This window comes from Ambystoma mexicanum, chromosome 10 (assembly GCF_040938575.1).
Source record: "Ambystoma mexicanum isolate Mex_15411 chromosome 10, UKY_AmexF1_1, whole genome shotgun sequence".
Lineage (NCBI taxonomy): Eukaryota > Metazoa > Chordata > Amphibia > Caudata > Ambystomatidae > Ambystoma > Ambystoma mexicanum.
The window spans coordinates 514,906,612-514,932,384 of record NC_090932.1 but is presented as its reverse complement, the minus strand read 5'-3'; the positions used below and the strand labels follow the sequence as shown (position 1 = coordinate 514,932,384).

Genomic DNA, 25,773 nt, shown 5'->3' with positions numbered 1-25,773 from the left:
AGGTCTGCATGTGCCCTGGTGCTGGATGCGGAATCGCCTATGTCTGTCACAGCTGCATGGGGCTTGGGGCACATGATTATGGGGGCCTTGGGCATACTGCATCACTGAGTGCTATCTGCTACTTCCAATCCCCTCAATACAATCTCAACTCAGTCTAAAACTTACAAAAATACTCTTACTACCTTATCTAATATTACACTACAACACTCTAAATAAAAATACATTCTTTGTGTTCCTACAAAACTACTGATGCGATGTCCAGCGTGTCAGCATGGGTGTGCTGTTATGAGTGTGTGTGTGCGCGCGTGTGTGTGTCTGTGTGTTTGTGTTCATATGCCCCTACTGTACACTTGCGCATACATGGGTTTTCATGTAGGACAATGGGCCTGACATCACAATAACCTTTTCTTATGCATTATTTAAGGGTACCTATACTCATTTTTAAAGTGGACAAAAGTAATCACTGAAACATGACCCATATCACTGTTTCAATTCTATTCTACGTCAAAAATACCAAGATAGGGAAATCTCAGCTACCGGTGTTTTTTTTTCCCTGAGCTATCTTAACCACCTCTGAAGTCTCAGACTCCCCCCGTCCCTTTCCTTCAGAAATGCTGGTCTCTGCAAAATCTGCTGGTCTGAAGTAGCTGCATCCTACATGGTGCTTCCCCCTGTTCCGCATCTGTTACCCATTCTCGTTCTCTGCTACTTCTGTTTCCCTTTCAATATTTTCCACAACTCAAGGATGCTCTGCCTATTTTCAAAGTTCTTCCTCTTGCAGTTTACCGATAAATGAGTATACATATTCTCCAGAACACCCCTGTCATGCATGTCTTCTTCGGCCTAAGATTTAAACGCCATACTTTTAGTTCACTGTACCTGCTCACGGTGGTATTTCAAGATGTGTTCCTTATACCTTGAGAGTGTCTGACACATATTTCAACATAGTCGCCATACTCCCAATCTTATTATTATAAAAGTAGAAATGAATCTTTCACAAAAGACGATCCTGCTGCAATCCAAAAAATCCCATGACTCCTTAAACAAAAGCCATTTCTTTTCCCCCACCTTTTAACCCCCTCAATACTCACTCACTTCGCCCTCAGTCACACCACAATCACCGTGCACGAGGCTATCACTGGCCCACACTACAAACTCTTACATAGAAGACAAAAAACACAATAATTTATACCAGTGTTCCTCATCATCATATCTCCTTCACTCGAGACAAAGGAATGTACTCCTGCACAAACCCCCTTCTAGGGGGATGGGAAGTAATTGTATTTGTATTTATTGTGTTTATATAGCGCTTTAATCCAAAGCACTTTACATTATAACAACAAGTTGCATAGAAACATATAACAGTAGAAGCAATTTACAAGATATGAATCAAACCAATAAAAGAGTAGGTAGAGCAATTAACCTGTGAGGGTAAGTAAGGGAAGGAGGGGGATGAGAAAGGGAAAATTGAGGAAGACAGAAAGGGCATTTGGGTGAGGATGTAAGGAGGGAGAGGTAAGGGTAAGGGAAAGTACTGAGCGCCCTTCGTATACCAGCTCAACTACACCACCTTCGACTACATAGCTGTCTTTCCTCGACTACGTGATCTCCTTCCACTACTTTGACTACCAATAAGAAAGGAAAATGATAAACGAAGTACAACATTTTAAAAAGGACTTATCACATATAACAATTCACAATTTCATTCATTTTCTCCACAATCACAATTTGCCTTTCTCTCTCTTATTGACTTTCAGCTTCCTTTCTGACTCCATTCATCCTCAATGACCTCTCAGATTCCATTTAACTGCACACATTCCCATAATCCCAAATAAGGTTTAAGTTACTTACCTGTAACTATTGTTCTGCAGCGTGGGTCTGGCATGGATTCACATGCTCATGAATATTCCCCGTTGTCATGCTGGGAATCCTCTCTAAAAGAAAAAAGTGTTTCACTTTCATTAAAAACTGTATTTCTCCTCTAAATTAATCACTGTCCTCTGGGTCATACTGCCCCAACCAATGTCCTTGCTGAAATTAGAACAAATAAACACAAAGGCTTTGTTTTGGGTGGAAGGGTTCTTTGCATTAGCGTTAAAAAAGAAGAGAAAAGAACCCAAACAATCAACAACAAAAAAGAAGGATTTGGTGATTGTCATTGTAGTTGGTAAGATAAAGAGTAGCTTGGAAGGTCTGTCGTGGAAGACTGTTCCTCACTTAAGTAAGGCCTCTGACAAGAAAGAAAGCAGAAGGAATAATGAAGCAGGAAAAACGGTGGCAAAAAATAACTAATTTTACATTGAGAGTAAAATAAGCAGAAAAAACAAAGACATTTTGAATGAATACAGTAAAAATAACTCAATGGATTATTGTACCTTTCTTTTCCGATAAAGGAACATTCGCCCAAATATAGGTACCTGTTTTAAAAAAATATATGTGTTAACGTATTTGATAGTACAGGGAGAAGCTTCCTGTTCTGCCCCATTAGTTCAACTCAGCACAGCTATACCTTTTCAACCCTCCTCTGCCTTCTGGATCTGCCCCTAACCACACTGCTAATGACCAGAGAAGGTTCTGTTGTTGTATTATTTGTGTGTGATTTCTTTTAATTTAAATATGAAAGTTGTTTATTGTGCTTTCTTCGTTCCTAGTTTTTTTTCATTAATAATAGCTTGATCCTCTTACAATTCAGAGGTCTAACTGTGTAGTGGGCTCAGCAGGTTGTGAGAGTGATAAATATCCTCCTCGCCCCCCATTACTTGACCAGTTGACATTGGTGGTTGGCCTTTATCATAGATTGAGGGTTGAGAGTATCAGACCCTATTTTGAGGAAAGAAAAGGGAAATATTGTCGCACAACTCTGTAAATTTTGCTTCAATTATGCTTTATTATTATACTTGTAGTATGGTTAGCTACAAAACATATAGAACTCCATTTGTAATGTCTTTATTGTGTCCACAGATTGAAAACAATCTCTCACAAAGTTCCCTCCTATAAATGATTTCTGGTGCTTGGGGCACTTGGAATCAGAAATTGACATAGCTTTGCCACTCAAACTAGTAAAGGTGGCAGATGGGTAAAAAAACGATATTGTGTGCCTTTTCAGCAGCATTACACACATTTTGCAGCACTTCTAAAAAGTTAAGAATTTTGAGCGTTTTTGTTTGGAGCGCAAAATCACAATAAGCTGGGTGGTCTTATTGGGCATGTCCATGAAAGGCTATGCATAGATGTCTTTAAGGATGGCGAAAGGGGCATGTGACCCGGGCCCTACCCTGGAGTAGGGCCCACACATGGCTGCCTGATTGAAATCAGTCAGTGCCCATTTGTGTGACAAAACTAAAATAGGACATATCATGTTTTCATATCATAATCCAGCAAGGCTAACTCCACCTTTCCTATGTCTGATGTTGCATGTATATGTACTTTTGTAATAGTAACACTTTATGTGCGCTACACAGCAATCAAATTGTACCAATTAGCGCTATCTATAAAAAGATACATAGCATCCATCTGGTGCAGGGCTAGAGCTTTGTTCCTCCAAATGATGGTTATTAAAACTGTAAATCACTTCCCAATAAGGAGCATAAAGTGTTAGTAGGGAGAGATTATTAGGTTGTCAAATTTGAGACACTGGAACCAAGGTGCTGAGGCTCATATCCCAGCTTCTCCAGCAGAAGATAGTGATCCTGGAAAAATCAACTTATGCCACTGAATTGTACTATGCTGTCTCCTGTGAAAAGGTTTGCCTTCTCACTTAGGGGTGGCGTTGTTTAGCCTAGTGCTTTATATTTCTTTTCATGTAGACCATTTGAGTCGAAGGGGTTCTAGACAGAAGAGAGCCAACCAAATGTCACAGACTTCTGACAAACATATTTTCTAGTCTGCTCATTTGGCAAAAAAACAGTCTGCTTTATTATACAATATGAAAGGTACTTCTGCACGTTGTGAGGAAAGCATGGTATCACAAACAAGGATACACTGAAATAAGAGTTGCACGTTTCAAAACCTTTATTGGTGGTTTAAAAGGGCGTGGAAAACTCATATCTTGCCCTATAACTTAGATGGGAGTATTCTCGACCATCAAACAATAAGAAAATACTCTCCTAGTCAGTCTTTAGTCAAAATAAAATGGCCTATACTAGTAAACCTAATGCCTGGCCTCTTTCGAATATAATCAATGTGTCATGGGAATGTGTAATTCAAGAAGGAAAAACTGTGCTAAAAAGAAATGTCTGTATGGCTGAGTAAAATCTCTTCTCCACGTTTTGTAGCACAAGGTAAGGTAGTGCACTTCGACCTTGCGACGCACTCTGGCTTCGGAGTCAAGGATGCCGTTCATTTCGTGGACCAAGGCCCACTTGACCTTCCACAGTAATACAGCGCAACAAAAGTTTGTTTCTTTCTGGTTACCACAATTCAGTACAGGTTTCCCTCCGCCAGACTCAAACCTTTCAATCACAATTTGTGGGGGTTCCCTTCCCCAAGCTTCACTCACACTTTCATAGGCTTCCCTCCACCGGGCTCAAGCCTCCTTTCACTTTCCTTCTGCTGTCTCTTACCTCAGCATGACAACTTCAACCTTCTTTCCTCAAATGTCACTTTTTCTCTCCTACACCAAGGCCTCTTGGTAAATGTAGTTTTGAGCACAGTACTTATTTCAGACTTCAAAGATATCTCTCACACACAGGTTTCCCTCTGCCGGGATCAAACCTAATCTCACATCCAGGTTTCCCTCTGCCGGGATCAAACCTAACAGTTCAAAGACATCTCTCACATCCAGGTTTCTCTCTACTGGGATCAAACCTAACAATAATTCAAATCTTGCATCTAAGTTTCTTTCTCTTCCCGCCACTTCAACTGCATCAGACATTTCTCAGACATATTCGATTCGGCAATCTTCTTTCACCAGACCACTCTGTTACTTTGTATCTTTAAATTACAGTTCTTTACAATGCTTTGCTTTCTCTTGCTTCTTATCTACATACGGGCAACCTTCATTCGTCTGATATTATTGACGTCAAGTTTCATTTAACACAGACCAGACTTTCATCGCTTTCATCAACTCACTGGCTTTGTTCATTCATTTTTATGTTTCTCGGCTTTGATCCTGAAGTCAAGGCTGATTCCACAACTGCTGATGCACCTCCCCAACTCTGCCATTCACCCGGGAGGGCCCTTCTTTAACATCACAGTTCTTTCACTTAACTTCTCATGGGTCTCCCTCAGACCCCTCCTTTACTTCTCACACGGGTCTCCATCAGCCCGGCTTGGACCCTCCTTTTACTTCTCACAGGGGTTTCCCTCAGAAGGGCTCAGACGCCTCCTTTTTCTTTGCGCTTGGATCTCCCTCAGCCGGGCTCGGTCTCTCTCGCTTTGCACAAAAGTTCAACTATAAAAATATGTCTCTGAACTTCAAGTCCCATAATGCAATGTTCTTATTTCGCTACCACAAAACAGCATTCTGGCGGTTTTGGGAGCTGCAGGTTTTAAAATAAGATGTTTCCTGAGGTTAGGGTCTCACCACCTGCGCCTCAAAGGCCTGGGCTTTAGAATCTGACCGAGGGGAGGAGATCTAGCTTTGCCACTGCCAGGTAACCCCAGCTGCCGCCCCTGGCTTGGCTCCCTGCGGACATAGCTCCCTTGGCATACTGCAGCCTTCCCTGTACTCACAGGCACAGTATTTTGGCAGTCCTTCTTCCTCCAGGCCTTCCAGAGTTTGTCCAGCTGCAGTTCCTTCCTCCTGGCCTCTATGCTTCCTCCAGCATCTCCACCTCGCTCAGAGTGTACCTGTGAGCTCCACCTTTTATACTGGCTGGGAGGTTTAACAGTAGTCAGGTGTGAGTGGTTGCCGAGCCCTACCTGACTGTGCCTGACCTTGTTAACTTGACAAGATGGGAACTCCCCATAGGAATCCATGGCACATTGGTTCCTATGGGTAATCTTCATAGCTCTATTTTGCCTATTACTCGTCCCAGTGGTTTAAAGAAAAAGCAGTGTGGAGCAATTATGAGAGTTGTAGATTTTCTTAGTGTTTGTGGCAAAATCATAAGAAATGTGGTTAGGAGAGGGGAACAATTTTGCTGCTGTAAAACATAGGGTGGTGGATGTGCTCTCCTTTTCTTGGGTCTCCTACACCTCCCTTTAATCTTGGTATCTGTTGGCTTTGGGTAGGGGGCAACAGTATAGGATTTATAATGGGGTATGACAGTGGAGGGAATGGTAGGTAGGGAGGTATTAAGGAAAGGGGGACACCATGTCTCACCTTGGGACTCCTCCTCTCGCTCTCTCTGCTCCACTCCCTGTGTCCGGACTCAAGAGCAATAACCCCTCCCTAGAGGATACCAAGGGGGTTGATAGGGAAAGGCCCTTGGGTTTTTCACAACGTACTAAATAACAGTCTTCAATTCTGTCTTTCGGGTGTATGTAAAGCTTTAAAATACATTTGAAAATCCCAGATGAAGCGGTTAAAGCTCACATCAATTACGATTGTGGTGCTATTATACTTGCCTTGGTGATAGTGAAAATAAAGCTAGAACCATTGTCCTTTTGCATTAAAAATACTTCTATAAAATTTAGTTTTTAAATGTTGCCATATTTGGTTATTATGTAAATTGTGTACTTTCCAAGTCAGTTCTTAAAACAAAACGGCATTATATTAGTTCATGAAAGTGAAACTCTCAAAATAATTTCACATTGCTCTTTTACAAGAACTGGGAAACAATGTGGTTAAGTGCAGAAATTGCCGATTGGGCTCACATATCAGCTTCACCTCTTTACCAACATGTGTGATCCTGGGCAACTCATTCAATCTTGTTTTACCTAACTTGCCCACATTTCCAGCTTCTAAACATTTGAACATTCTCAGGGCCAGAATCCGTTCAAGTTGCATTGAATGTGGTAGACACCTTTTCTTGTTGCCCAGGTACTGTCCTCAGTCTCAGGGGGTCACCTACGCATCACAGCAAAGGACGAAAATACGGTGTCACAAACTCTTTCATTTCACCAGTTTTTTAAATTAATGGGCAGATTGCAAGTTTTCAGCAGCAGTTACGTATGATTATACAACATCCCGAATTTAACAAAAGTGCTGCCCAAAGCCCCTTTTTCCACTCCATTTATTTTTAAGCTTTCCGCAGCAGTGTGGAACAATCCTCACCAAGCCCTCCCTCCAACACACCACAAGACAATAATCAGGTCAGTACAGAAATGTTGCAGAGTTATTTTCAAACCAACACAATTAGGACCAGGCGTACTTGTGATCATTTTAGTTGTTTATTTTTTTTTGGAGGAGCACTTACTCTGTCATGTTCTTTCAGTACAACTGCACATGTCTAGTTAGATGTGGAAGGTAGGTTGTGACTGGCAGGGAGGTGGGTGACCTTACCTCTGTTCTCTGGTCACACTCCTCCACAATAGCGAAAGTGCAATAAGTGGACCACCACCAAAGGAGGAAGTGTGTGTGTCTGACATATTTACACTGTCACTAATGTGGGGCAGTCAGTGACACCAGAATCCACATGCAAACTGGTGGTTGCCAGGTTGGTTTCCAGCCAATGCTGGCAACAGGCGCACAGGTGCCTGCAATGGCGCATTGTGTCGACTCTCTGTGAAATCCGAGATCATCAGAATAGGGGTTAATTACCAAACATGTCAGTAAACCATAATCCAATTTTTTGGCAATTTACACCCAGCCGAGAATCGGGTCATCGGTCTCTAAGAGTCATTTAGTTCTAATGGTATGCTCTTCAAAATAAGTCTCACTTGTGTTTTTTCTAGCTACAGTGTTGAATTGTATATAATAATTGTGACCATTGATATATTGTACACCACAAAGCAATTTGTTTTTCTTTGCTGACTAAAAGCAAAACCACTTGAAAACCATAGCTTCCAATTTATATCCACAATCTATGCAATCTGTCCACATGGTTGAGCACTTTTACTTTTAATGAGAGTGCTAATCTGAGTCTTCTCCCTGCTGATGCATGTGTGCCTTTTTCATACGGCTACTTATCTGTGCCATGCATTTGAACTACACCTTTCTCATGGCTGTTATTGCTAAAATGTCTCCTGTACCTATTGTGAGGAACCAGGAATGAGAGGCGGACACAAAGGACTCATGATATTGGTTATAGACTTTTATTAAACGATAAAGGGGTTGGAAAATGCCTCACTGTCCCGAATCTAGGAGGTATTTCCCTACCTTAACCAAAACTAAGCGTCTTTTCCTGTGTCAAGATGTCCAAAGCAAACACGCCCTGTGTCCGAAATCCTATCCTGGCCCTCACATTCTAAAATGAACTCTTAGGTGTTAAAGGAAGGGAGTTGATTGGAGCCAATCGGCTTCATCCAAGCACTAGACTGCTGCTTCTGGTTCTGCAGCGTATTCGGCATTACTCGGCCCCTCCTCCTCGTCTCAGTCTTTATTATTCTGCTGGTTACTATAAAGCTGTGGGTTGTGATCGTGCTGTGGGGGTGGCAACCAGGGATTTTGTATCCCGTCATTTCTTTGGTTCAGAAGGAGGGGCCCAAACGAATCTGTACCCCGGGTCTCAAGATTCCTTAAGATGGACCTGGGGCTAGGGGAACTGAAATCGATGTAATGGCAGAAACAGCAAGGCCCCCAAATTACTGTTTTGGCTACCCACTGTGGGTGAACTTGCATCCTGGTCCTCAGAAGCCGAAAAACTATTTGGTGCCTGGCGACATTGTTTTCGGTGTTACTTTTATTGCACATATTGTGAATTCAATTATAAGTCTAAACTGCATATATCATGATCAAGGACAAGATACGAAGCTCACCTGTGACTGTCATTGCAGAAACGAGAGGCAGACGCAGTGACCTTGGACGGCGGACTCTTGTTCACTGCTGGGAAGTGTGGTCTGGTCCCCATCATGAGCGAGTATTACGACGCAGGTAAATCCATGCACCGGGGTAGGAAGGTATTTAAAGGCAGAGGCAGTGGATATCATAGACATGCTTTGACTTTTGATCCTGTGATTCCTTTTTTCTCGCTATACAGAAAATAAAACTCCGTGCAGGAATAAAGGATCGAAGCTAGGTGAGTACAGCTGCGACCCGTTTTATACCATACTTCAGGTTTGCTGGCACCACAATGCTTTGTCTGGGGAGGCACTGTTTCCATGATGAGGTGAGGTAAAATGATGACATGACATTGTTACCATTTTGAGTGCATGCATGGATGACATTTTCATGTTATAATCACTTTGATTGCACTGTTAGTACATACACAAATGCAGGAACACAGGAAGAGCTTTAGATGTGCAATAGTAAAAACAAGACGAACTGTAGTATACAAGAACCATTTGACTACTATTAACTTGCAAAGAATAAAAAGACCCAATAATTACTTGATTTGCCTTGCATAGTCACCATATGGTAAGGAATAAATAACCCCACGTTTGAAACTGCTGCCAGAATATGCCATATTCAGCCTCATGTTCACCAATAAGGACCAAGTGATGCCGTGTATCAGATCTTGAGCTCGCTCCCTCAGATCATGTACTTCCAAATGTCTCTGCCAAATCCATAGAAAACAGATCCTCCTCCAGGACTTGAGTACTTCAAACTGCAGTCATCAACACCACAGATGTCTCAACTGCATCGCCCAATATCCCACTAAAGACACCCCTTCTTTTCCCACAGAATCATGAACAGTGAGGCCAGCATAAACGCGCTAAACAATCTCACCACGTCTGGGTAACACTAAGCACTTGAATGTTGGCAAAGGGTCCCAAAGGGATTCCCTGCTTCTGGTTCTGGGTCTTCAAGCGTTTACTGACTATTCCTGGATCTATCTGTAAAGAATTCTAACCCACCGACAATGTTCACCTACCTTTTACCACACTTTGACCTCTCTTTCTCTGATTGAAGGTCACAGTAAAGTTCTGACCCATAATCCAAGATGGCTAGGGACTTCAGTCAATGAAAGGAGATCTTACCCGGGGAAAAATCTCCACTCCCAGTATTCAAAGTAAGCACTTATGTCTGGCCTACACTTAGGGAAATACTCCTGCCAGGACAGGTGCCTGTGAGTTGGGCTTGGGCTTCCTAACAACAAAAGGCTTCCCTCAGCACTAGGCAGTACACTTTTGATTGCCCTTTCTGCACTTCCCACAGCTATCTCCTGGGTCGAAACGTCTGGGGCGTGGCACATCAAAGGTGTGGCGCGTTAAGGCAGCTGCTGGGGCCTAATTTCACAAAGCAAATGGCTGTCAGAGTCTATGAGGAATGAGTTTAAGACCTTAATATAGTGTACTCTAAGATCAAGTTAGAATTAATTTGATTCCAGATTAATTTTTATCACCACGAATTACATACAGCTTTCAAAAATGTAATGTGTTAGCCGGCTACAAGGCGGCATTATTAATGTAATTGTGAAACTTTAGCATTCAGCAGTAATCCCCTAGAGACCTTTTCTGTGCCATCACTATCAACAAAGGGCATAAACAAATTGCATTCGCCAAAACGATTCCCCTAGGGCACGGAAATCTAGAACATTTAACACTGTTCTTGTGCGCCATAGGTATGTAAGGCATCTGGGAGGTAAAGAAGAGAGAGGAGACCAGACAAAAAAAATAAAAACAAAAAATAAAGCAGGGAGGGAAGATTAGACAGCCAACAGCATGGTCTTTAGTTTTTTCCTAAAACCAAGATGGTCTGGAAGGCTACAGAGTGCCAGCGGGAGGCACGTTCCAGAACTTAGGGGCCAGGACAGAAAAGGAGCGGCCCCCTGATCTGGATATGTGAAAACGCAGGTCTTCGAGGAGATTTTTATCACTGGAACAGAGCATACGAGAAGGGATGTAGGCTTTAAGCTTCTGCCGTAAAATGATAGGGCCGGAAGAGTGAATGGCCCAGTGAACACTGCACAAGATCTTAAAGGATAGTTCCGGGACTTTTTTTTTATTGTCCCTACGGTTCGGCCATGTGTTTTTAAGCATAAATCGGTAGATCGTAGAAAACTTTCCCATGGACCTTACCCGACTTTTCGTCCATTAACGCACTCGAAATCAGCCGCCATTTTGTGATAGTCCTATCATTTCCCCCCATCGACCTGGCTCACCTGCGTTTGCGGCACTAAATCATATCCCCCGCCCCTGAAACAGACTTTATCAAAACATTCATATTCCCCGCCTCTATCCGTGACGTGACTGTGCTGCGTAGGCAAACGCGCCCAGGCGTCTTCTACGCGACTCCAGATAGAACCCGGAAACCAACACAGATCAGCTCACAACACAGCGCGCCACAATTCGGAATATGAAACTGTACTTTTAAATCAAACCGCAAGATTGTACATTTGGCAAAGTACATTTATTGGACATCAAATGTTTAGAGAAAATTCAGCGATTTGCATTTTTGTTTGCTCTCGATCCAAAATAGTTCGTCTTGAGGCAAGCGATGTTCGTGTGCAGTACACAGGGTGTTGGTTTACGATAAAATAAGCTCTTCGGTCGCACTGATAATCGCATGGCTGTTCCAACAACGAGGCACTAGGCCACCACAACGGTATGTATGTTGCATCTAGCCATTAGTACCGCGTAAGGGCATACTTGTACTTGGCGATCGTCCCATAAAATGGTCAGGGTGGTAACGTTGTTCACGCGGAGAAGCAACTGGCGGTTGTAAAAGCCATCCGCCGGTGTCTGGTACTCGTGACACAGACAATAATGAAGGATGTACATGTTTTAAAAACATAAAAAATGAAATTAGTCTCACCATCAGATCTTTATTAAAATTATTCATTTTATATATTAGGACGGGAAATTATTTCATAGCTAGGACAGTGCAACTGGGTATTATACGTCATTTCCAGTAACCCACCCCCTCTCCTCCGCCTTTTTCAGAGCCGCCTGAGCGCCAGTGGACCACTTCGTCACTGATATGATATAATATGGCATTTGCAACGCGCCTATACACAAGTGTTTCAAGGCGTGGCGAGGCAGGGAGGGGGGGGAACAAGGAGAAGACAGACAACGATCCTACTAGGCCAGGTGTCATTCAGATTGCGCAAGTGCAGGGGTAGGGGGAAGGTAAAAGTGCAAGGGGAAGGGGAGGGGGGAAGTGGAGTACAAGGTAAGTAGCATAAAATAATAAATACATAGGGCCAGCTGGTGGCAAGTGCAAGGTAAGTGCAGAACAAGTGCTGGGAAGGGGGGGCTGTAGGATACTGAGACAGTCCCCCAGTGCAGGGGTTGACAGGGAGGCAGTGCAGGTGGAGAGTGGAAGGGCCCAGGACCGAGGTCGCAGACAGTGGACCAGTTGTAGCAGGGGAGAGGGAGAGAGAAAGCAGAAGCAAAGAGGAAGGTTTTGAGGTGCTTCCGTAAAAGGAGATGGTTCTCCTCAAGATAGTGCGCGGTACAAAACAATATGCCACATAGAACGAACAAGTACAACTTAACCCGTCTTTAAAGCTACTGCATAGTAATTAAATTGCGGTATAAACTCATCTAAAGAGTTACTTACATTATATTTGCATTTTCCATTGTGTCTGTGCGTAGGGCAGCCCCGAAATACCACTCCTTCTATGCCGACGTTATTTCTTCTAATGAACGAACATTAAATGGCTATCGTTTTTGAAATTTTATTCATTATCGTTTCTTACGTTATTGCACCACACCCCCAAAAAGAAGTCTTTTGGGATGGTCCCGGCCTGTCAAGGTCAAATAACAATAGAACCTTATACTGAGTCGTGGGCCATTCCGGCACCCGAGCAAAAAATCAAAGCAGCTGACCTTCACTTTGAACGAGCACACATTCCTAGTTAGCTACATTCAGTGTAAGGCCATCTCACAGGACTTGAAATTTACACTCCATCTTTGCATTTTGTCTGCATGCTTTGCAGCCCCAGAGAACCATAAATACGGAGACATTCTATATTTTTTGAAAAATGATTTATATTACTGTTTGGTTTAATTTAATGCGCAAATGAACAAGGTTGGATAGACACATTGCATGTACACTGAGCAATCACTTTTATTTACACAATACATAGCTACACATATTCAATGGGCCTGCAACATGAGGAGACTCGAGAGAACAGACAATCAAATTACAATCATTTAAACCGTGATGTGTATTTCTCAATGAGCTCTGCTTTAGGTGGACATTGAACAGAGGCAATGTTGGGTGGCAATGCAGTTGTCCCCTGCACAGGTTCGTTCACAACTCCATGTATGTGCCTATCTTGGACATCAACAATAAGTCTCTCAATAAACTCATATTGCATATCCTCAAACACTGGTTTGATCACCCATTGTTTACTTCTTTTAGTGAAGGCCTTATTGTAGCGAAGCGTCCCTAAAGTTCCGGTCGTCCTACTTTGTTGACGGCCAACATTATGGTTATGTGCCAAGACCGCTAGAAGAGTCCGATTTATCATGCCCTCCATGCCAAAATGCAATCGTTTTGGCCTGTACTTTAGGCACATATTGTGGAACACCTCCAAATCTCCTGTGTGGCAGAATTCCGTGAGTCCCCTCAAATCTCTTGTTATAGTTTTATCAAATACAATCTTTTCAATGGCTTTGTGAGTGGGTGATGAAGGAATCAACCACTTCTTCTTCCGTGCCTCCTCTGTGGACAAATGGCCATGTTCACAATTGTGGAAATGTTGGTTTGTGGTCCAGCGGTGAACGTTCCTACAGTGTAGCATTACTGACCGCCATTTTTCCAGTAGAATTTCCAACAACCCTTCACATGTTTTTGAGCTCCACCAAAGAGGGTTGCTGATTGACTTGGGCCACAGTGAAATACCTTGCATATCTTTTTTTTTACCTGCAGCCGACATTTTTTTATTGATTGTTTTTGCAAGATGCCATACGTCAAATTGGTGATATATATTTTTGTACTCTTCTCTCATTGTCTTGGCAATTGAAACGTGTCTGTCCGTGGCTATCAGGTTGATCACCATTCCCCGCGATTGTAGTTCTTGCAATGATGCTACAAAGCCAACTTTCTCCATGGCCACTGAGGATGTACTTTGTGACACCTGCACGACCACCGAACTCACAATTTTCTTACTTTCCATGTCCTGAAAGTGGTAGGTGCAGTACTTGGCTGAAAATCCTGGGCTGTCGCACTGTCCATCACCGGCTAGCCTGAACCGTTTGCCCGCGAATGCACTTTCAATAGACATTTTTTCCATTCTCCAAGCTTCGCTAATGGCTGGAAATAGATAATTGGTTTGGTATTTGTAGAACTGAGTTTTCGCAATGAAATGGATTCCCACAAACTGAAAGAAATACTCTAACTTTTTAAAACTTGAACCACTAAAAAGTGCGGCCGCTGCACAAAGTAGATTGCCTGCTGGCAGTTGCCCCAGCATGGGTTGTGCAGACCATGAGAACGGATGATATTGTGTACAGGTGGCATGTATTTTAAGGTTAGTGCCTCGAATTGCACGAGTCACATTAATCAATGGCTCCCCACATACTTCCCCACCAACCGAATGCCCACATTTCATCATAATAATAATATCAATCAAACAACTATCGAATACAATGAATTTGGCCTCTTTCCTTATACTGTCACTCTGCATCCCAGCTGGTTCGGCCTGTAACGTTGAGGACATGTCACTCACATTAAAGGTACAATCTCTGATATCATCTTCCGCTATGTTCAGTGATATTGATGGTGTTTCATTGTCGTCCATTTCATTCTCTTCCATTGCAACATCTGTTCCTTCTCCGGCGATAGGAGGATAAAACAATTTCTTCAACTTTCTCGCGGTCTTAGTTTTTGCGGGTGTGGATTCTGTGAATTGATCTCCGACTGCATCCGAACTACCAGGAGGACATTCACTATCAATGGCTGGTGATGGTATAGCTCCGTTGTCAATCACTTCATATTCTTCCCATTGGCACGATGCATCTCCAGTCTCAAGTCCCTGCCAAAAGGTTTGACAAGCAACATCTCTCGTTCGCTTCACTGTCTGTGTAATCTAGTTCGTACACCCACTCGCAACTAGAGGACAGATTGGAAAAGGGATGTTCAGTTTAAACACGACTTACAGTATTGAACTATTAACAGTGAAAAACAACATAATATAGTGACCAGGACACTAACCTTCTTTTGCTTTCTTTTCTTTGAAACTTTCTTGCCTCGAACTTCAACATCTGGACGCTGTTGCTCCGACTCGTGTGTGCATGTCTCCACTTCCTCTTGCGCTGCAACGACTATATTTTCATGATAAGCACATCCATCACGCACTGACGCTCCATCGACTCCCTGAAACATAGAACTTTCATTAGTATGTATAATAATATTGAAAACACAAAATGTACTTGGGGACCAATACCCACGTACATCTCAATAGCAAAACACGAATGAACGCATTGTGTAGAACATTCAAACGACAATTATTCACGCATTGTTGATCTAGTTAGATGGAACTGTCAAGATCCATACCTCGGGCTCCGCATAGACTTCCATTGATGATATTATTGAAGATGACGCTTCAGCAACTCCCTGAAACACAGTAATTGCATTAGTATGGTTTTCTATTTTGTTAAAAAGAACATAAACTTTGTGCAGGCGTCAACGGCTCATCTAAATAGACCTGCACAAATGATCAGTTGTCTAAAATAAATAATGGATATCTAAATATGATTCGATTTGCTCGATCGTTGGAAGTGTCACCACCCAGAGATCTGCATCAACCACTAGGGGTGATGTTCTTGTAGAAGAAGCTCCGTCATCTCCCTGAAACATAGTACTTGCGTTAATAAAGAAGGAAGTATAGCGGATGTAATCACGTCATATGATCTCGCTTGATCGAACTGTCAGTATCCATACCTCGAAATGCATAAGAACATCAAGAGACGCTGTAACTGCGGTGCACACTTCTGCAAGCTGTTGCGCCGACCCGTAACTGCATGCTCCCCCTTCTTCTTGGACTAATGCTCCATCGACTCCCTGAAACATAGGACTTTCATTAGTAATGAACACAATATTGAAAAAAGAAGACACATAGGAGGGCGACGACAGAAGGACATATCAATGGCTAAAAACGAAAGAAACATTGTGTGTAACAATCACCTACAAGAATGCAAGATCTGATGATCTCCATCGATGGAACTGTCCGGAAACGTACCTCGAGCATCTGAGTGACATCAACGGTTGTCGTCAATGCGTTGGACTCCTCAGCATCTCCCTGAAAGACAGTACTTGCATTATTTTGGATAACAACAATTATAACTGAAAACAAAGACTAGAGGACGAGTACTAGGGTGTACCATTAGGTAAAATAATTACACGATAAATTAAAACTATTGATTTACATGCCTAAAACAAGTCAGTGGCAGAATAGCTAAGTAAGATTACCCGATAGGCGCTTGAAGTGGCTGATGACTGCAATAACGACACGGATGGAGAATCTTCCGCCTTCATATTGAGTTGATACATAAATGGGGAAATTATTGTTAGCTAATGCTACACACTACTGCAAGGCCGAGAGCTAAATCCGTAAACTTGACTCACCAGTGGAGGGATGTGGACGAACAGAGTGGGAATAGCGGTTGAGAGCAATTTTCGCGTCGCTCGCGGTGTTTTCTTCTTTATTAGCAATGATGCGGAGTACATGTCTGAGCTAAAGTGCCTGCTGCAGATGCGGTATCGATCACCCCTCTTGTCCGCAAAGACTTCTAGGACTCTACTTTCAAGCTCAGACGGTGGATATCCGCAATATCGGACCCATTCTCTTATCTGATCTATTGTCTTAGGGAAAACATGCATTATAGTACCTTCAGATTTATTATGGGTCTTCGAAGGGCAACCGCCAATGGAACAGGCAGGCATTGTGGAAAGTTCTGAAAAGTAAAGATCAACAATTCTCAATGAATACCAATGTGTTAAAAAATTAAATGACACATAAAAGGTCCAATGCAAGGTTCGTTTTGGTTCTTGGAACTATACACGTTATTCACATGCGGATAAGTATTTGAATAACTTTAAAAAAATAGAAAAATAATTTGACTAAACTCAGAATATGTGACTAGTTCCTTGCATGTACTGTCTTGAACGAAAAGAAAACATGGATGCAATTTGATGACTACTAGCAAATAGATATAAATTAAAAAATTGGACGCAAAATGATTATGGTACATGGCCTTACCTTGACGAACAAACAGTTAGATGCAGGGATCAGAGTAGTTTCTTGTCGTAGAACAGGGAGCAGTTCACAGGTTGCAAACTGACGAGTTTGCTCGAAGTGGTCACGGAAGTTCACAGAGACGAAGAGCAGATAACCAGCACCTTCACGGGTTGACTAGCAAAGCGCAAAGAAGTTCTCATTAGAAATATGAAGTGGGTTATAAAGAATTCGAAACAGGGGTGTGTTTGTGAATGAATGACGTGTATATGTCGTGGCATTATGCGGTTTGCAGGGGGGCGTCCAGCGTGAGGGGGGATGCTTGGCAGGAGACACGGGGTCTGGAGGTAGACATGGGAACAACAACCCACGCTCTATAGACCACTTTGAAGTGTACATGGTCTTTGGCACCTCTTGGCCTTTATCGCTCCCTGACAGCTCCACTTTCCAGCGCAAGTACCCTGGTGCGAACTGCCTTTGATAGGGTGGGGGGTGGATTGGGGCGGTGGTCGTGCAGACAAGACACAGGAAGACTCGTGAATGGAGACACACTTATGTGGATTGAAGGTGGGCGGCCAGTGTGAGGGAGGATGCTTGGCAGGAGACACGGGGTCTGGAGGTAGACATGGGAACAACAACCCAAGCTCTATAGACCACTTTGAAGTGTACATGGTCTTTGGCACCTCTTGGCCTTTATCGCTCCCTGACAGCTCCACTTGCCAGCGCAAGTACCCCTGTGCGAACTGCCTTTGATAGGGCGGGGGGTGGATTGGGGCGGTGGTCGTGCAGACAAGACACAGGAAGACTCGTGAATGGAAACACACTTATGTGGATTGAAGGTGGGCGGCCAGCATGAGGGAGGATGCTTGGCAGGAGACACGGGGTCTGGAGGTAGACATCGGAACAACAACCCATGCTCTATAGACCACTTTGAAGTGTACATGGTCTTTGGCACCTCTTGGCCTTTATCGCTCCCTGACAGCTCCACTTGCCAGCGCAAGTACCCCGGTGCGAACTGCCTTTGATAGGGCGGGGGTGGATTGGGGCGGTGGTCGTGCAGACAATACACAGGAAGACTCGTGAATGGAGACACACTTATGTGGATTGAAGGTGGGCGGCCAGCGTGAGGGAGGATGCTGGCCGGAGACATGTGGTGTGACAAGACAAGGCACAGGAAGACTATTCAATGGAGACACACTAGATTCATTTAAAAAATCAAAACAACCATTGTTAAAATATATGTTGGGTTTTATTTTAGATCTTAATTTCAATTGAACATAAATAATAAACATTACACATTGTAAAGTTCCGGTTGCAGCACATCCAGGGAAAATCCGCGGTATTGGCCACTGTCGCTGGGGAAATGTTGTCTAATGGAAAGTACCGCACAGGCAGGTATTACTCTCCGAACGCGGTGTCCGAGCCTCCCGTGAAGCCACCAAGTGAAGCAACGATAGGCCACCAGCCTGTACCACCTGTGAAAAAGAAAGATGCAAACTGTATTAAAATGAAAAAACTTTATTATCAATGTCGATTCAGGTAAAAAATGTCATTCTGCTTTGAAAAAAATTCTATCTAGAAAATGCACAATATGGAACCAATTTACATGCGTTCGAATGATATGTAGATGTAATTTTATATGTGGGAGACGACCATGAAATAGTAGTGGCATCACTGACATCACAACCAGAGTATACTTACTCGTTACTCGGATTACGCGGACGAACAGTGCCGCGAAGTTCGTGCATAAGCACCATCATCATCCTCAACACGGTCCGTGAGAGGCAGGCTTCCCTGAACTCTGGCAGCTCGGTGATGCATTGCGGACTTGGCTCGCCTTCCGAAATGTAGGCCAAGCACCCGGAATTTTCACGGCAGCAGCAGTTCTCCTCCTCAGTTGGCATTAGCTCGCACCGATTGCACGTGCACCAGGTGGAGACGCCGTCCATGCGACATGGTCCAGGCTCTTCATCCGTTGACTGGTCCTCCCAACTGCCGTCCGAATCCCAATCGTTTTCGCGTGCTTGCCTTTCCAGTAGTTCCTCCTCGGTGTACTCGGGCTCTTACGTATACGGCATTGTTGTAGCCATTGTGTGGTAAAGAAAGTAAAATAATTTACAGAGATGGTACAGGTGTTCACAAGGCCTAGAAGCGGCGAAGGTAGCTGACCAGAGTACAGAAACGAGTCACAGAATACTCAAAGTAACACAGAGAGAGGAATGGAATCGAAAATCTGCTGCTGTGTGTTGTGAAACGGTGTGTTTATACTTATTGAGGAAAGAGGCGTCCTGCCATTTCCATGGCGACACTTCATTAGCTGAGGCGCAGCGATTGTTGACACAAAACGTGCTTTGGCGTTGGGAAATGGGCGGTACGCGTCTGCTGATGTCAGGCTCAGGGGCGGGGGATTTGATTTAGTGCCGCAAACGCAGGTGAGCCAGGTCGATGGGGGGAAATGATAGGATTATCACAAAATGGCGGCTGATTTCGAGTGCGTTAATGGACGAAAAGTCGGGTAAGGTCCATAGGAAAGTTTTCTACGATCTACCGATTTATGCTTAAAAACACATGGCCGAACCGTAGGGACAATAAAAAAAAAGTCCCGGAACTATCCTTTAAACTCGATCCGTCTCCTAACCGGGAGCCAATGGAGTAATACCTAATAGCGAGGTGATATGCTCAGATCTAGTGGCCCCCAAGGCAAGGCGGACTGCAGCGTTCTGTAAAATCTGAAGTCTTTGAATCAGATAGCCAGGTTGCCCTAAATAGATCCCATTACAGTAATCAATGGATCCCATTGTGGACGAGGTGACAACAGTGGCATGACAGGCAGAAGGGAGAAAAGGCAAGACTTTCTTAAGCAGTTTAAATCTGGGAAAAACTGACCTACAGACTGAAGCAAAGAGCCTCTCTGGATCCTTAGGGTAACATTTCAACCCCCAGGCTTTTTACACTGGGGCCAGGTACATGAAGGACACCTAGTGACTCCGGCCAGAAAGAAAAGTTCCAGAACATGCTAGGCTCTGTGGTACCAAAGAACAGATATTCGTTCTTACGTCTGTTCAATTTGAGGCTGTTTTGACCATCCAAGATGAGACTGCTGATAGGCAGTTTTTAGGATTATAAGAAGAATAAGAGGACTGTGAGTCAAGACGGATTGCGTAAGGAGCAGAAGAAAAAGGATATAGTGAAACTGTTTGCTGACAATTAGATAAAAAAGAAAGAAAGAATTCAAGAGGCATGCCTCTGAAGCCAACCTCAACCAGCCACGGAACCATAATGTTGTGATCCATTGTGCCAAAGGCCGCAGAGACACAATGGATCACAAAAAGACAGTTTTTCGCAAGTCAGAGCATCGAAATCATTACTGATTTGGTTCCCATGGTAGGTCTAAAACCCACCTGTGGGCCATGCAAAAGATAGTTGGCTTCAAGGAAAAGAGACAATTGAGGTGTGATAATGGTTTCCATAATTTTCATAATGGAAGGGAGTAGTGATATCGGGCGATAGTTTTCTGGAAGGGACGGTTCCAGATGAGGTTTCTTCAGAAGTGGAGACACAACAGTATGCTTAAAACGAGGAGGGATAACATCATGAGATAAATAGTGATTGACAGCTGTAGAGGAATGCAGTCTGTGGGAAGCAACTGGACGATCTGAAGAGGGATATGGTCCGCAGGCGAGGCAGATTTTAGATGGAGAAGATCTTTAGAGATCATCTGGTCTGAAACCCCCTCAAAATGGAATGAGTAAGTGTATATTGCATCCCTGTATTCACTTATAATTAAATAAGCCTCCAGATACACATGTTACAGAACCTTCAGAGTCATGTCCCTGCACACAGTACTGTGAGTGAAGCTGAGTTTGTCATTTTACAGAAACACTGAGAGCTGTGGCCAGCAGTTTCCGGGCCACAGACACCCGTTGGAGTCCATGATAAGTGCAGATTCTAGCAGAAACATGAAATAAACTGATGAAGCATAGGGACAGATGAAATTACACACACATTATATCATGTCGGAGAGAAATATGTATATGTATAACTGTGATATCATACCACACTGACACCTCACCAATGTGATATTTTGCTACTTTGATTCTTTACCACTGGGACAATTTTTCTGCTGGTACAAATCTGCCACTAGGATAATTAGAAGCTGGGTTATTCTGACACAGGAATACTATCTGCCACTGGGATAATATTTTCCACTGGGATAATTTCTTCTTTGGTAGACCTTCCCACTGGGAATCCTTGCAACTGGGACACTTTCCCACTGGCATACCTCACCATTGGTATACTACACAAAATCAGAGATTTCTCAATGGGAAACTCTGCAACCGTATCATCTCCCCCGTTTTAACAACTAGCAATGGTAATATCTGTCCACCATGATAATCTGCCAATGGGGTATTTCTGGGGGGGAGTGGCTTGAGCTCATGCTGTGGGGACGCTTTCAACCACGGCTCCTGCCCTGATCCTGGAAAGATCCTGCGTTCTTTAAATAAAAGGCAAGACCAAGCGACTTGACCCACACTGGAGGCTCAGACAAGCGTTTCCGCAGCCCCGAGACTGCACAAACCCTAAAATCGGAGTGCGGGTGGGAGAAGAGATGATGGCAAACCTGAGACCCCCCCAGGCTTCAAGATGGCCGATGCAGCCTCGGCTCGGCAGTGAGGGGGAGGAGCGGCTGGAAGTTCGACTCTGAGTGAGCCCGCCTGACACACCGAGAAGGCGCGGCAGAGGACATCGCGGGACACAGAGACTGGCCCGCCAGGACTCTGGCTAGCGGGTGCGAGCTGGAGGGACCTGATACACACGGGAAGACGCCGGAGGGGATAAGAGGTACGTGGCGTGCCTGCATGTCTGAGGCCCACCGAGAGAGCCACACTACGCACAGAGGGGCTGGGTCCTGGTGACTCCTGGACATAATTTGTCATGGTCACCCATGCAACAACGAACGTCCCAGGGACATTATTTGCTGAAGGTACTGGATGGGTCAAACATTGAAACAAGGCACTGGGGCAGCGTACTTAGACACAGCGCAGGCTATACTACACAGATCCTGGGGCCTATAACCTCTATAAACCGCGAGAGGCTGGTCCCTAGACGCAACACGTGAACCACCAGGTCCAATACTACCCTCACAAGACCACTACATCCCTCTCCACTTTCAAGCATCACTGGCGCCATGCCATCCACGAAACAAAAAAAGGAAACAACGATCATGGACTGCTTCAATGACAAACTGAAAGGGCAACCACAGGCCCCCTCAGAAGCACAAGCACAACCTGCATAGAGCCCCGCTAGCAATGACAATCAGGTGCTCGAAGCAATTGCAGCCTTACGTATCTTCATCGACACCAGAATTGGGGAGATCAAGTCGGACATGCAACTGATGAGACAAGATATGAGAAACCTCACAGAAAGAGTCACCACGGCTGAAACAACCCTGAAGGAGACAGCAGGAACCACCAGCGACCTGGAGAGGTGACTGACAGAGCTCGAGAGGAAGAACGCATCGCTGGAAGCCCGAGCAGAAGATGCCAAAGAGCGAGCCCGGCGTAATAACATACAGGTTCTGGGGGTTCCAGAGGGAATGGAAGGGCCCAACGGACTTAATTGAAAACATGATACTCCAGGAGATTGGAGCAGAGAAATTATCGCATGGGGTTCACGTTGGAACGTGCCCACAGATCACTTCAAAAAAGGCCGCCTCCAGGTTCGCATCCGTGACCCATGATAGCTAGGATACTGAACTTCCGCGATAGGGAAATCATTTTGAGGTTCTCCAGAGAGGGAGGAGAGATCCGCTGGGACAAAGCCAAAATAGCCATATACCCGGACTACACCTCAGCGGTGCGGAGAGCCCGAAACTCCTTCATGCCAGTTAAGCTGAAACTCAGGAAATTGAACCTCAAATATATGTTCATGTACCCGTCCCGCCTCAAGGTCCTTTACAAAGGGCGTGCAGTCTTTCTTGAAACACCTGCTGCGGCCAACATGTGGCTGGAGCACAACAACCAGGACGATGGCCGTGAAGCTGTCACATGAGGAACGTTGATTCAGACAGCCATGGGGGGGTGGAACACATCAAGTGAAGCCTGCTCGGGTGCAAAAGAACACTGAGAAGTCCGCCACAGTATCTTATGAGGCAGGGGCAAGTGGGGGCCTCCGACTGGGCAAAGGCGCACACCCCACGAACCATTCAGTGTCGGCCAGTTGCTGACACACCACAGCCTGCACGCCTTGGCCCTGGAGGGCCAGTCAGTTGTGGGGGCGCTCGAGCGCCACTGACACAAGGTGGCTGCTGAGCGCAGTTACCCAGTTCTAGTTCTGGTTTGGTTATTAATTTGTTTGGTTTTGGTTTGTTCTTACTATGCAAGCGATGAGATCTCAGCGCAAAATGAGGCATGTAGCATGAGGGGCGAGAGTACTACTGCAGGTTGTGGGATGGGGGGTGAGCTGGGCTGGGGCAAGCGATTGGGCTGTCTGCTGGGGCGAGATCAGTGGCTGGATGGCTCTGGATCCAGCCGGTGGAGTTGCACATGCCGAAATGGCCAATGACATTAGAATTGTCATGATCTCTGCTTCCAAAAGGTCAGGGTTTTCCCAACTCCCTTGGAAGCAGATCCATAACCCAGGTTCCGAGGGCCAACCAGTCCCAATTGGGACCTTTTGGACCCAGTCCTGGCGCCAGTGGAACCAGGCTCATAAATGTGCCCAGTCCCAGCGCTGGAAGCGCCGGGCTCATGATGCTTGGGTGGACTTACCTGCAGCAGACCATGCTGCTTACTTGCCTGCCAGCTGAGCCTCTGATCCTCTTCTGTTTGGAACTACTTTTCCTGTTGGGTGGGGCAGGAGCCACTCCCTAGATTCAGAACACTGGAACTCTTCTGGAAAGCAGGAACTCTTTTCTTACCTAGGCGTGGCTGTGGAAGGAGACATCTAAGCACTACAGGAGGCTATTTAAACCACACCCGGTGGATGAATCTTGCTTTGCGTTATTCTGCATCCTCTGCAGCAGAACGCTCATCGTGTCTTCTGCATCGGATCCTGGGCCTAAGGAAAAAGGCTTACCATCCTGAATCCAGTCTTCAGCAACACCTATAAAGACAAGAAAGAACAGGTTAGCATTCCGGCATCTGAAAGACAAAGGCTTACCTACTCTTCGTGCGCTCCGGAGGTCTTCACACTGCATTCCGGCATCTGAAAGACAAAAGCTTACCGACTCTTCGCACGCTCCGGAGGCCTTCGGCGCTGCATCCTGCATCTGAAAGACAAAACAAGGTGCGTTTAAAGACATTGGGGAACTTTGATACTCACGTGCCATTACTCCTTTCCACATCAACCCCAGTGGGTATTCCGGCACCCTGCAGCCGCTCCGAACTCGTACCTGCAAAATAAAAGACAGTTAGAGCGCATCGTGAAGCAGGCAACAAGCGCTTACTTACGTGCTTCCAAGCGCTTCTATTCATCATACGGACTCCATCTTCAACTCACTTCAGCCCGTCATCCGCCATCGCCGGAACCTGCAAAACAAGAGACATCATTGCTAAAGACTTTAAAGACAATAGAATTACTCGAAACTTACAGTTCGTGCAGTAAACGACGGACAGCAGTCCTCTGAAGTCAAGAGGCCTGCGCTACCGATCCAGTGAAGAAACTGGTTACAGCACCCTGCCCCGAGGCAGATGGAGAGCTCGGCATTAACTTACCTAAGGTGAGAGCGTTAACCTTTGGGGGTCTACAGGAGAGCAAAAAAGGGAAGAGATAGGGACACCCCAATAACCCCAGTTCATTAATCCCATATTTTCTGTCTGCAGACATCTTACTCTTGAAGTCAGGCATACAGTGCACAGAGGTCCAGCCCAAAGAGCCAACCGGGTGCTACACATCACCTTTGAAGATACGGTAGTCGCCCAGTCAAGACCGGCGCCTCTGCGAGAATCAGGTGAGCGTTACAGAACGCAAAGCCTACCGCAAAACTCTCGCCCAGGCGCTATGGAAACCTCGGATACTGACCATCTAGCCCGGTTACTTGGGGAACTAAGGGCAGAAGTGCATGCAGCTCGTCAGGAAACGAATGCTCTAAGAAGGGAACTAATTATTTCCAAGGAGAGAACAGACGGTCTTGCTAGACAATTGCTACAGTCACAAGCCGGACAAACCCCGTTACCCGCATCAGGGGCAAATCTTCCTTCAACATCCTCTATGAATCCAGTGCAGATCAACCTACCTGGGAATGTACCTCTGGCTCCGCCCGAACGATTTTCTGGTGACCCAAAGAGGTTTGCAGTATTTATCAATCAGTGCCGGTTGCACTTCTTATGCCGGCCAGCAGCCTTTCCAACTGATCAAGCTAAAGTAGCTTTTGTACTTTCGTACCTTAGTGGCAATGCGGCAGACTGGTCGATCCCTCTAGTTAATCAAGATGATCCGGTTCTCCATGATTTTCAAGCCTTTCAGCTTAGTATGGAAAAACTGTTCGCAAGACATTCACAGGGGCAGGCCTTGGACAATGAGCTTCTTTCGTTGCGACAGGGTAATCAAGACCTTTTGGCTTATATTGCATCTTTCAATAGACTAATAGTGGAAACTCAATGGCCTGAGGACAAAAGGATTACGCTGTTTTACAGAGGTCTACGTGGAGAGCTCAAAGACG

At 44.9% G+C, this 25,773-nt stretch overlaps 1 protein-coding gene across 1 annotated transcript in view; it reads left to right on the top strand.

The window, feature by feature from the left end:
- LOC138491524 (serotransferrin-A-like) overlaps positions 1–25,773 on the top strand; it is a 658,259-nt gene that overhangs the window by 450,956 nt on the left and 181,530 nt on the right. Inside the window, exons 10-11 of the mRNA XM_069618062.1 lie at positions 8,821–8,917; positions 9,024–9,062. Of these exons, the coding sequence (XP_069474163.1) occupies positions 8,821–8,917; positions 9,024–9,062 (136 nt within the window). The remainder of the gene's footprint in view (positions 1–8,820; positions 8,918–9,023; positions 9,063–25,773) is intronic.